This window comes from Oncorhynchus keta, chromosome 10 (genome assembly GCF_023373465.1).
Source record: "Oncorhynchus keta strain PuntledgeMale-10-30-2019 chromosome 10, Oket_V2, whole genome shotgun sequence".
NCBI lineage: Eukaryota > Metazoa > Chordata > Actinopteri > Salmoniformes > Salmonidae > Oncorhynchus > Oncorhynchus keta.
The window spans coordinates 81,847,252-81,860,365 of NC_068430.1; the positions used below are offsets into that span (position 1 = coordinate 81,847,252).

The 13,114-nt window shown below is 36.4% G+C and overlaps 1 protein-coding gene across 12 annotated transcripts in view; it reads right to left on the reverse strand.

Moving 5' to 3' along the window:
- The window catches only part of LOC118382630 (adhesion G protein-coupled receptor E5-like), a 207,545-nt gene that overhangs the window by 131,880 nt on the left and 62,551 nt on the right, over positions 1 to 13,114 (reverse strand). For 9 of the 12 annotated variants that reach the window (XM_052528511.1, XM_052528512.1, XM_052528503.1 and 6 more), the window contains exon 2: positions 6,042 to 6,275. The exons of 1 other annotated variant lie outside the window; for it this stretch is intronic. In XM_052528511.1, coding sequence (XP_052384471.1) covers positions 6,042 to 6,275 — 234 coding nt within the window. The remainder of the gene's footprint in view (positions 1 to 6,041; positions 6,276 to 13,114) is intronic. 2 more of the 12 variants (XM_052528507.1, XM_052528508.1) reach the window with 1 other exon arrangement.

A 13,114-nucleotide genomic window follows, 5' to 3' on the forward strand; every position in this document is an offset into this window, starting at 1 on the left:
CGTACGTTCACAATGACACAATTTACATAGAACAATATCATTATCAGCCCCCTCCCCAACTACACATAGAACAATATCATTATCAGCCCCCTCCCCAACTACACATAGAACAATATCATTATCCCCCTCATTATCAGCACCTTCCCCTTCCCCACCAACACATAGAACAATATCATTATCCCCCTCATTATCAGCACCTTCCCCCTTCCCCACCAACACATAGAACAATATCATTATCCCCCTCATTATCAGCCCCCTCCCCAACTACACATAGAACAATATCATTATCAGCCCCCTCCCCAACTACACATAGAACAATATCATTATCAGCCCCCTCCCCAACTACACATAGAACAATATCATTATCCCCCTCATTATCAGCACCTTCCCCCTTCCCCACCAACACATAGAACAATATCATTATCCTCCTCATTATCAGCCCCTTCCCCCTTCCCCACCAACACATAGAACAATATCATTATCCCCCTCATTATCAGCACCTTCCCCCTTCGCCACCAACACATAGAACAATATCATTATCCTCCGCATTATCAGCACCTTCCCCCTTCGCCACCAACACATAGAACAATATCATTATCCCCCTCATTATCAGCCCCTTCCCCTTCCCCACCAACACATAGAACAATATCATTATCCCCCTCATTATCAGCACCTTCCCCCTTCCCCACCAACACATAGAACAATATCATTATCACCTCCCTCCCCACCTACACATAGAACAATATCATTATCACCTCCCTCCCCACCAACACATAGAATAATATCATTATCACCTACCTCCCTCCTCCCCAACTACACAAAGAATAATATAATTATCACCCCCCTCCCCAACTACACAAAGCATAATGTCATTATCACCCCCCCCCCCCACACCTACACATAAAATAATATCATTATCCCCCTCCCCACGTACACATAGAATAATATCATTATCACCCCCTCCCCACCTACACATAGAATAATATCATTATCACCCCCCTCTTCACCTACACATAGAACAATATCATTATCCCCCTCCCCACCTACACATAGAATAATATCATTATCCTCCCCCTTCCCCAACAACACATAGAATAATATAATTAGCACCCCTCCCCACCTACACATAGAATAATATAATTATCCTCCCCCCTCCCCACCTACACATAGAATAATATCATTATCCCCCCTCCCCACCTACACATAAAATAATATCATTATCACCACTCCCCTCCACCTACACATAGAATAATATCATTATCCTCCCCCTCCCCACCTACACATAGAATAATATCATTATCCCCCTCCCCACCTACGCATAGAATAATATCATTATCCACCCCCCCCCCCACCTACACATAGAATAATATCATTATCCACCCCTCCCCACCTACACATAGAATAATATCATTATCCACCCCCTCCCCCACATACACATAGAATAATATAATTATCCACCCCTCCCCACCTACACATAGAATAATATCATTATCACCCCTCCTGACCTACACATAGAATAAAATCATTATCCTCCCCCCTCCCCACCTACACATAGAATAAAATCATTATCCTCCTCCCCACCTACACATAAAATAATATCATTATCCCCCCTCCCCTCCACATACACATAGAATAATATCATTATCCCCTCCCCACTCACACATAGAATAATATCATTATCCACCCCTCCCCTCCACCTACACATAGAATAACATCATTATCCACCCCCCTCCCCACCTACACATAGAATAATATCATTATCACCCCTCCCCACCTACACATAGAATAATATAATTATCACCCCTCCCCACCTACACATAGAATAATATCATTATCACCCCTCCCCACCTACACATAGAATAATATCATTATCCCCCACCTACACATAGAATAATATCATTATCCCCCCTCCCCACCCACACATAGAATAATATCATTATCCACCCCTCCCCACCTACACATAGAATAATATCATTATCCCCCCCACCTACACATAGAATAATATCATTATCCACCCCCTCCCTCTCCCCACCTACACATAGAACAATATCATGATCCTCCCCCCTCCCCACCTACGCATAGAATAATATCATTATCCCCCCTCCCCACCTACACATAGAAAAATATCATTATCACCCACTCCCCAACTACACATAGAATAATATCATTATCCACCCCCCTCCCCACCTACACATAGAATAATATCATTATCCACCCCTCCCCACCTACACATAGAATAATATCATTATCCACCCCCTCCCCCACATACACATAGAATAATATAATTATCCACCCCTCCCCACCTACACATAGAATAATATCATTATCACCCCTCCTGACCTACACATAGAATAAAATCATTATCCTCCCCCCCCCCACCTACACATAGAATAAAATCATTATCCTCCTCCCCACCTACACATAAAATAATATCATTATCCCCCCTCCCCTCCACATACACATAGAATAATATCATTCTCCCCCCTCCCCACTCACACATAGAATAATATCATTATCCACCCCTCCCCTACCACCTACACATAGAATAACATCATTATCCACCCCTCCCCCACCTACACATAGAATAATATCATTATCACCCCCCCCCACCTACACATAGAATAATATAATTATCACCCCTCCCCACCTACACATAGAATAATATCATTATCACCCTCCCCACCTACACATAGAATAATATCATTATCCCCCCACCTACACATAGAATAATATCATTATCCCCTCCCCACCCACACATAGAATAATATCATTATCCACCCTCCCCACCTACACATAGAATAATATCATTATCCCCCCACCTACACATAGAATAATATCATTATCCACCCCCTCCCTCTCCCCACCTACACATATAACAATATCATGATCCTCCCCCCTCCCCACCTACGCATAGAATAATATCATTATCCCCCCCCACCTACACATAGAAAAATATCATTATCACCCACTCCCCAACTACACATAGAATAATATAATTATCCTCCTCCTCCCCACCTACACATAGAATAATATCATTATCCACCCCCTCCCCACCTAAACATAGAATAATATCATTATCCACCCCTCCCCACATACACATAGAATAATATCATTATCCACCCTCCCCACCTACACATAGAATAATATCATTATCACCCCTCCCGACGTACACATAAAATAATATCATTATCACCCCTCCCCCACCTACACATAGAATAATATGATTATCCACCCCTCCCCACCTACACATAGAATAACATCATTATCCACCCCCCTCCCCACCCACACATAGAATAATATCATTATCCACCCCTCCCCACCTACACATAGAATAATATCATTATCCCCCTCCCCACTCACACATAGAATAATATCATTATCCACCCCTCCCCTCCACCTACACATAGAATAATATAATTATCCACCCCCTCCCCACCTACACATAGAATAACATCATTATCCACCCCTCCCCACCTATACATAGAATAATATCATTATCACCCCTCCCCACCTACACATAGAATAATATCATTATCCCCCCCACCTACACATAGAATAATATCATTATCCACCCCACCTACACATAGAATAATATCATTATCCCCCCTCCCCACCCACACATAGAATAATATCATTATCCACCCCTCCCCACCTATACATAGAATAATATCATTATCACCCCTCCCCACCTACACATAGAATAATATCATTATCCCCCCCACCTACACATAGAATAATATCATTATCCCCCCTCCCCACCCACACATAGAATAATATCATTATCCACCCCTCCCCACCTACACATAGAATAATATCATTATCCCCCCCACCTACACATAGAATAATATCATTATCCACCCCCTCCCTCTCCCCACCTACACATAGAACAATATCATGATCCTCCCCCCTCCCCACCTACGCATAGAATAATATCATTATCACCCCTCCCCACCTACACATAGAATAATATCATTATCCCCCCTCCCCACCTACACATAGAAAAATATCATTATCACCCACTCCCCAACTACACATAGAATAATATAATTATCCTCCCCCCTCCCCACCTACACATAGAATAATATCATTATCCACCCCTCCCCACCTAAACATAGAATAATATCATTATCCACCTCCCTCCCCACATACACATAGAATAATATCATTATCCACCCTCCCCACCTACACATAGAATAATATCATTATCACCCCTCCCGACCTACACATAGAATAAAATCATTATCCTCCCCCTTCCCCACCTACACATAGAATAAAATCATTATCCTCCTCCCCACCTACACATAAAATAATATCATTATCACCCTCCCCACCTACACATAGAATAATATGATTATCCACCCCTCCCCACCTACACATAGAATAACATCATTATCCACCCCCTCCCCACCCACACATAGAATAATATCATTATCCACCCCTCCCCACCTACACATAGAATAATATCATTATCCCCCCTCCCCACTCACACATAGAATAATATCATTATCCACCCCTCCCCTCCACCTACACATAGAATAATATAATTATCCACCCCCTCCCCACCTACACATAGAATAACATCATTATCCACCCCTCCCCACCTACACATAGAATAATATCATTATCCACCCCTCCCCACCTACACATAGAATAATATCATTATCCCCCCCACCTACACATATAATAATATCATTATTCCCCCACCCTACCCACACATAGAATAATATCATTTTCCACCCCCCTCCCCACCTACACATAGAATAACATCATTATCCACCCCTCCCCACCTATACATAGAATAATATCATTATCACCCCTCCCCACCTACACATAGAATAATATCATTATCCCCCCCACCTACACATAGAATAATATCATTATCCCCCTCCCCACCTACACATAGAATAATATCATTATCCCCCTCCCCACCCACACATAGAATAATATCATTATCCACCCCTCCCCACCTACACATAGAATAATATCATTATCCCCCCACCTACACATAGAATAATATCATTATCCACCCCTCCCTCTCCCCCCTCCCTACACATAGAACAATATCATGATCCTCCCCCCACCTACGCATAGAATAATATCATTATCACCCCTCCCCACCTACACATAGAATAATATCATTATCCCCCCTCCCCACCTACACATAGAAAAATATCATTATCACCCACTCCCCAACTACACATAGAATAATATAATTATCCTCCCCCCTCCCCACCTACACATAGAATAATATCATTATCCACCCCCCCCCACCTAAACATAGAATAATATCATTATCCACCCCCTCCCCCACATACACATAGAATAATATCATTATCCACCCCTCCCCACCTACACATAGAATAATATCATTATCACCCCTCCCGACCTACACATAGAATAAAATCATTATCCTCCCCCTTCCCCACCTACACATAGAATAAAATCATTATCCTCCTCCCCACCTACACATAAAATAATATCATTATCACCCCTCCCCACCTACACATAGAATAATATGATTATCCACCCCCTCCCCACCTACACATAGAATAACATCATTATCCACCCCCTCCCCACCCACACATAGAATAATATCATTATCCACCCCTCCCCCACCTACACATAGAATAATATCATTATCCCCCTCCCCACTCACACATAGAATAATATCATTATCCACCCCTCCCCTCCACCTACACATAGAATAATATAATTATCCACCCCCTCCCCACCTACACATAGAATAACATCATTATCCACCCCTCCCCACCTACACATAGAATAATATCATTATCCACCCCTCCCCACCTACACATAGAATAATATCATTATCCCCCCACCTACACATATAATAATATCATTATTCCCCCACCCTACCCACACATAGAATAATATCATTTTCCACCCCCCTCCCCACCTACACATAGAATAATATAATCCCCCCCACACACACACACACACACACACACACACACACACACACACACACACACACACACACACACACACACACACACACACACAGACAATTAAATACCCACCCTTACACTTCCCAGTGAGAGGAGTGAAGTAGTCAGTCGTTGTGGATCTGAACCCAGGTTGACACTGACAGTAGAAGCTTCCCTGTGTGTTGTAACACGTGGCAGTTCTTACACAGGGTGGGGTACTGTCCCACTCTTTACACTCATCTATATCATCACATTGTTTCCCTTTGGCTATGAAGCCCAGGCCGCAATCTCTGGCCTCTTGGTTCCCCAGAAGACTGAAATGAAGACCTGTGAGGAGACACAGAGAGACAGAGAGAGACAGATAGAGACAGAGAGACCGAGAGAGACAGAGAGACAGAGAAACAGAGAGACTTATTCAACCAGTTTCCTGAAAAGTGCTGTGTCAACACCACAGCACTCTGGACCTCGTTGGGATGCAATTATTTTTTTTATTTTTTTTAAACAATTTGTTCATCCCAAATTGCACTCTGTTCCAGAGGCTAGTGCATTATAAGCACATGGGTATAATCACGAGGAAAATACATATTCTCCACATTGCAACTTTAGCTCGGTTACTAAACTGAAGTTTAGGAGAGGAGACAGAGATATTATAGCTAGGTTACTAAACTGAAGTATAGTAGAGAAGACAGAGATATTATAACTAGGTTACTAAACTGAAGTATAGTAGAGAAGACAGAGATATTATAGCTAGGTTACTAAACTGAAGTATAGTAGAGAAAACAGAGTTAATATAACTAGGTTACTAAACTGAAGTATAGTAGAGAAGACCGATATATTATAACTAGGTTACTAAACTGAAGTATATTAGAGAAGACAGAGATATTATAGCTAGGTTACTAAACTGATGTACAGTAGAGAAGACATATATTATAACTAGATTACTCAACTGAAGTATAGTATAGAAGACAGAGATATTATAGCTAGGTTACTAAACTGATGTAGAGTAGAGAAGACAGAGATATTATAGCTAGGTTACTAAACTGAAGTATAGTACAAAAGACAGAGATATTATAGCTAGGTTACTAAACTGAAGTATAGTAGAGAAGACAGAGATATTATAACTAGGTTACTAAACTGAAGTATAGTAGAGAAGACAGAGATATTATAACTAGGTTACTAAACTGAAGTATAGGAGAGAAGACAGAGATATTATAACTAGGTTACTAAACTGAAGTATAGTAGAGAAGACAGAGATATTATAACTAGGTTACTAAACTGAAGTATAGTAGAGAAGACAGAGATATTATAACTAGATTACTAAACTGAAGTATAGTATAGAAGACAGAGATATTATAACTAGGTTACTAAACTGATGTAGAGTAGAGAAGACAGAGATATTATAACTAGGTTACTAAACTGATGTAGAGTAGAGAAGACAGGGATATTATAACTAGATTACTAAACTGATGTAGAGTAGAGAAGACAGAGATATTATAGCTAGGTTACTAAACTGAAGTATAGTAGAGAAGACAGAGATATTACAACTAGGTTACTAAACTGAAGTATAGTAGAGAAGACAGAGATATTATAACTAGGTTACTAAACTGAAGTATAATAGAGAAGACAGAGATATTATAGCTAGGTTACTAAACTGAAGTATAGTAGAGAAGACAGAGATATTATAACTAGATTACTAAACTGATGTAGCGTAGAGAAGACAGAGATATTATAACTAGGTTACTAAACTGAAGTATAATAGAGAAGACAGAGATATTATAGCTAGGTTACTAAACTGAAGTATAATAGAGAAGACAGGGATATTATAACTAGGTTACTAAACTGATGTAGAGTAGAGAAGACAGAGATATTATAACTAGATTACTAAACTGATGTAGAGTAGAGAAGACAGAGATATTATAACTAGGTTACTAAACTGATGTAGAGTAGAGAAGACAGGGATATTATAACTAGATTACTAAACTGATGTAGAGTAGAGAAGACAGAGATATTATAGCTAGGTTACTAAACTGAAGTATAGTAGAGAAGACAGAGATATTATAACTAGATTACTAAACTGAAGTATAATAGAGAAGACAGAGATATTATAACTAGGTTACTAAACTGAAGTATAGTAGAGAAGACAGAGATATTATAGCTAGGTTACTAAACTGAAGTATAGTAGAGAAGACAGGGATATTATAACTAGGTTACTAAACGTCAATGGGAATATCACTCAAAAACTATATTTTGGTATTTGTTTCATTATGTTTTGCATTTCAGCAGTAAAGTTGTCAAGATATTGGACTTCTATGAAGAAAAGTGTCTCCAGCCACATAATCATGATAATGTATAGATATCACTGAACACAGAGTGAGTCCTTGTAACATGTAAAGATATCACTATCACTGAACACAGAGTGAGTCCTTGGAACATGTAAAGATATCACTATCACTGAACACAGAGTGAGTCCTTCCAAAATATTATGTGACTTGTTTTAGCACATTCTTAGTCCTGAACTTATTTAGGCTTGACATTACAAAGGGGTTGAGTACTTCTTGAGTACTTATTGACTGTCTGTCTGTCTGTCTGTCTGTCTGTCTGTCTGTCTGTCTGTCTGTCTGTCTGTCTGTCTGTCTGTCTGTCTGTCTGTCTGTCTGTCTGTCTGTCTGTCTGTCTGTCTGTCTGTCTGTCTGTCTGTCTGTCACACACACACACACACACACACACACACACACACACACACACACACACACACACACACACACACACACACACACACACACACACACACACACACACACACACACACACACACACCAGAGTGAGGGTGTTCATGAAGTTATACAGACTACCTTCATCAACAGACTCTGTCAGAGTTCATGCCTCTCCCTTCCTTTTTCTCTTTCTCTTTCTCTCATTCTAAATGTTGAAATGTCTGTCTGTCTGTCTGTCTGTCTGTCTGTCTGTCTGTCTGTCTGTCTGTCTGTCTGTCTGTCTGTCTGTCTGTCTGTCTGTCTGAAATATGTGTCTCTAATATGGTCATACATTGGGCAGGAGGATAGGAAGTGCAGCTCAGTTTCCACCTCATTTGTGGGCAGTGTGCACATATCCTGTCTTCTCTTGAGAGCCAGATCTGCTTTTTCGGCGGTCTTTCTCAATAGTAAGGCTATGCTCACTCAGTCAAGGCGAAGAAGTAGAGAAATCTGTCCTCGTATCAGACCTGGGTTCAAATACTGTTTAAAACATTTCAGATCCTTTCATATCTAGCCTGTCTGAAGTGCTGTATGGGCAGGGTTTGTACGGTAGACACTATTCTATTGGTTCAATTACTCCAGGCAAACTCAATAAAGCCCAGATTAACTGTTTGCAATATATATCGAGTAGTATTTGAACCCAGCTCTGACTCATTCAGGGACTCTCCAAATAGCCAACTGGTGTCAATGGTGCAACTCTGTTGATTCCTGGAAACAGTGGTATTTTGACAGTAATAAATAACAGAACATGCTCTGAACATAGTACTACATCCATAACATCCATAAAACAACTACCTGAACATAGTACTACATCTATAACATAACTACCTGAACATAGTACTACATCTATAACACAACTACCTGAACATAGTACTACATCTATAACATAACTACCTGAACATAGTACTACATCCATAACATAACTACCTGAACATAGTACTACATCCATAACATCTATAACACAACTACCTGAACATAGTACTACATCCATAACATCTATAACACAACTACCTGAACATAGAACTACATCCATAACATCTATAACATAACTACCTGAACATAGAACTACAAAATTCATAACATAACTACCTGAACATAGTACTACATCTATAACATAACTACCTGAACATAGTACTACATCTATAACATACCTAAATTACTGAACATAGTACTTACATTTATAATATATAATCTACCTGAACATAGTACTACATCTATAATATAATTACTTGAACATAGTACTACATCCATAATACCTATAACACAACTACCTGAACATAGTACTACATCTATAATATCTATAACACAAATTGCCTGAACATAGTACTACATCTATAATATCTATAAAAACTACCTGAACATAGTACTACATCTATAACATAAACTGCCTGAACATAGTACTACATCTATAACATAATAATTACTGGAATATAGTACTTACTGAACATAGTGCTACATCTATAATATAATTGCCTGAATATAGTACTACATCTATAATATAAATTCTACCTGAACATAGTATTACATCTATAATATCTATAATATAATTACAACTACCTGAACATAGTACTACATCTATAATATCTTATAAGAATATAACTACTACTTGAATATAGAACTACATCTATAATATCTATAATATAAATTTTGAACTTCTGGAACATAGTAATACATCCATAACATAATATAAATATCCATAACAACATAGAACTACATCCATAACATCCATAACAAACTACTCTGAACATAGTACTACATCTATAACATATAATCCATAACACAATTAGAATATAATTACCTGAATATAGTACTACATCTATAATATCTATAATATAACTACCTGAATATAGTACTACATCTATAATATAACTACCTGAAATATAGTACATCTATAACATCCATAACATAACTACCTGAACATAGTACTACATCTATAATATATAATACAAATTACTTGAACATAGTACTACATCTATAACGCCAACTATAACATAGAACTAAATCAATAATATAACTACCTGGAATATAGTACTACATCCATAATATTCATAATATAAATACATTGAACTAGTACTACATTCAGAACATAATTACCTGAACATAGTACTACATCCATAACATAACTACCTGAACATAGTACTATATCCAAAAGTACTAACTACCTGAACATAGTACATCTATACATCTATAACATAATCTACCTGAACATAGTACTACATCCATAACATCCATAACATAACTACCTGAACATAGAACTACATCTATAACATCTATAATATTGGGTCTACCTGAACATAGTACTACATCCATAACATCTATAAAATAACTACTGGAACATAGAACTACATCTATAATATCTACCTGAATATAACTACATCTATAACATAGTACTACATCCATAACATCCATAATATAATTCATTTGAATATAGTACTACATCCATAATATAACACAACTACCTGAACATAGTACTATCATAATATATAACATAACTACCCCGAACATAGTACTACATCTATAACATCCATAAAACCCACTACCTGAACATAGTACTACGTTTATAATATACTTACTTGAAATATAGTACTACATCTATAATATAACTACTTGAACATAGTACTACATCTATAACATTTATAATATGGTAAATTCCGTAATATCTATAATGCCTGGAATATAGTACTACATTCATAATATCTATAATATAATTCCTGAATATAGTATTACATCTATAACATCTATAAAACAACTTACCTGAACATAGTACTGCATCTATAATATCTATAACATAACTACCTGGAATATAGTACTACATCCATAATAATAAACTGCTTGAACATAGTACTGCATCTATAATATATACACAACCTGCCTTGAATATAGTATTACATCTATAATATAATACTTGAAATATAGTACTACATCTATAACATAAATTATAAGTACTAACCTGAACATAGTACTACATCTATAACATCCATAATATAACTACCTGACATATAGAACTACATTCTATAACATCTATAACTATAACTACTCTGGAATATAGTACTGCATCTATAATATAAAATGCCTGAACATAGAATTGCATCTATAATATCTATAACACAACTACCTGAACATAGTACTACTACATAACATAATTACAATAATATCTTTATATATACTAAATAACATCTATAATATCTATAACAGTACCTGGACATAGTAGTATATCCTAACATCTGTAATATAACTCCTGAACATAGTACTACATCCATAACATCTATAATATAATTACCTGAACATAGTACTACATAATATAATATAAATTCATCTATAGTACTACATCTATAATATATCTTCCTGAATATAGTACTACATCCATAACTACCTGAAATATAGTACTACATCTAATATAACCTGGAACATAGTACTATCCATCTATAACATAACTACCTGGAATATAGTACTACATCTATAAATATAATTATTTGAATATAGTATTTACATCATAATATAATTACCATAACATCTATAATATTTCTGAGTAATACATCAAATGAACATAGTACTACATCTATAATATCTATAATATAACTACTTGGAATATAGTAACTATATCTATAATCTATAACATAAATTAATGGAACATAGTAATTCACATCCAATATCTATAATACAAATTACTGAATATAGTACTACATCTATATACATTCATAACATAACTACCTGAACATAGAATTTAGTACTATCTATAATATAATCTATAAGTATCTATAATATAACTACTGAACATAGTACTACATCCATAACATAATTCATTTGAACATAGTACTACATCTATAATATAACTAAACCTGAATATAGTACTACATTCATAATATCTATAATATAATTACTCTGAACATAGAATTTCAAACATCTATAATATATAATATAATTGGACTTGAATATAGTATTTATATCTATAATATAATTACTTGAAATAAGAACATCTATAATATAAATATTATCCTTGAATATAGTATTTACATCTATAACATAACTACTTGAAATATAGTACTACATCTATAATATCTATAACACACATCTATAATATAATTACCTGAACATAGTACTACTGTCCATAACATAACTACTTGAACATAGAATATAGTAATCCATAATATCCATAATATAATACCTGGACATAGTACTACATCCATAATATAACTACCTGAAATATAGTAATCTATAATATCTATAATATAAATTGCCTGGAATATAGTATTTACATCTATAATATAACACTTGAATATAGTACATACATCTATAATATCTAATAAGAATTATCTATACACATAACTGAATATAGTAATACATCCTATAATATAATTACCTGAACATAGTATTACATCCATAACATAAATTCTTGGAACATAGTACTACATC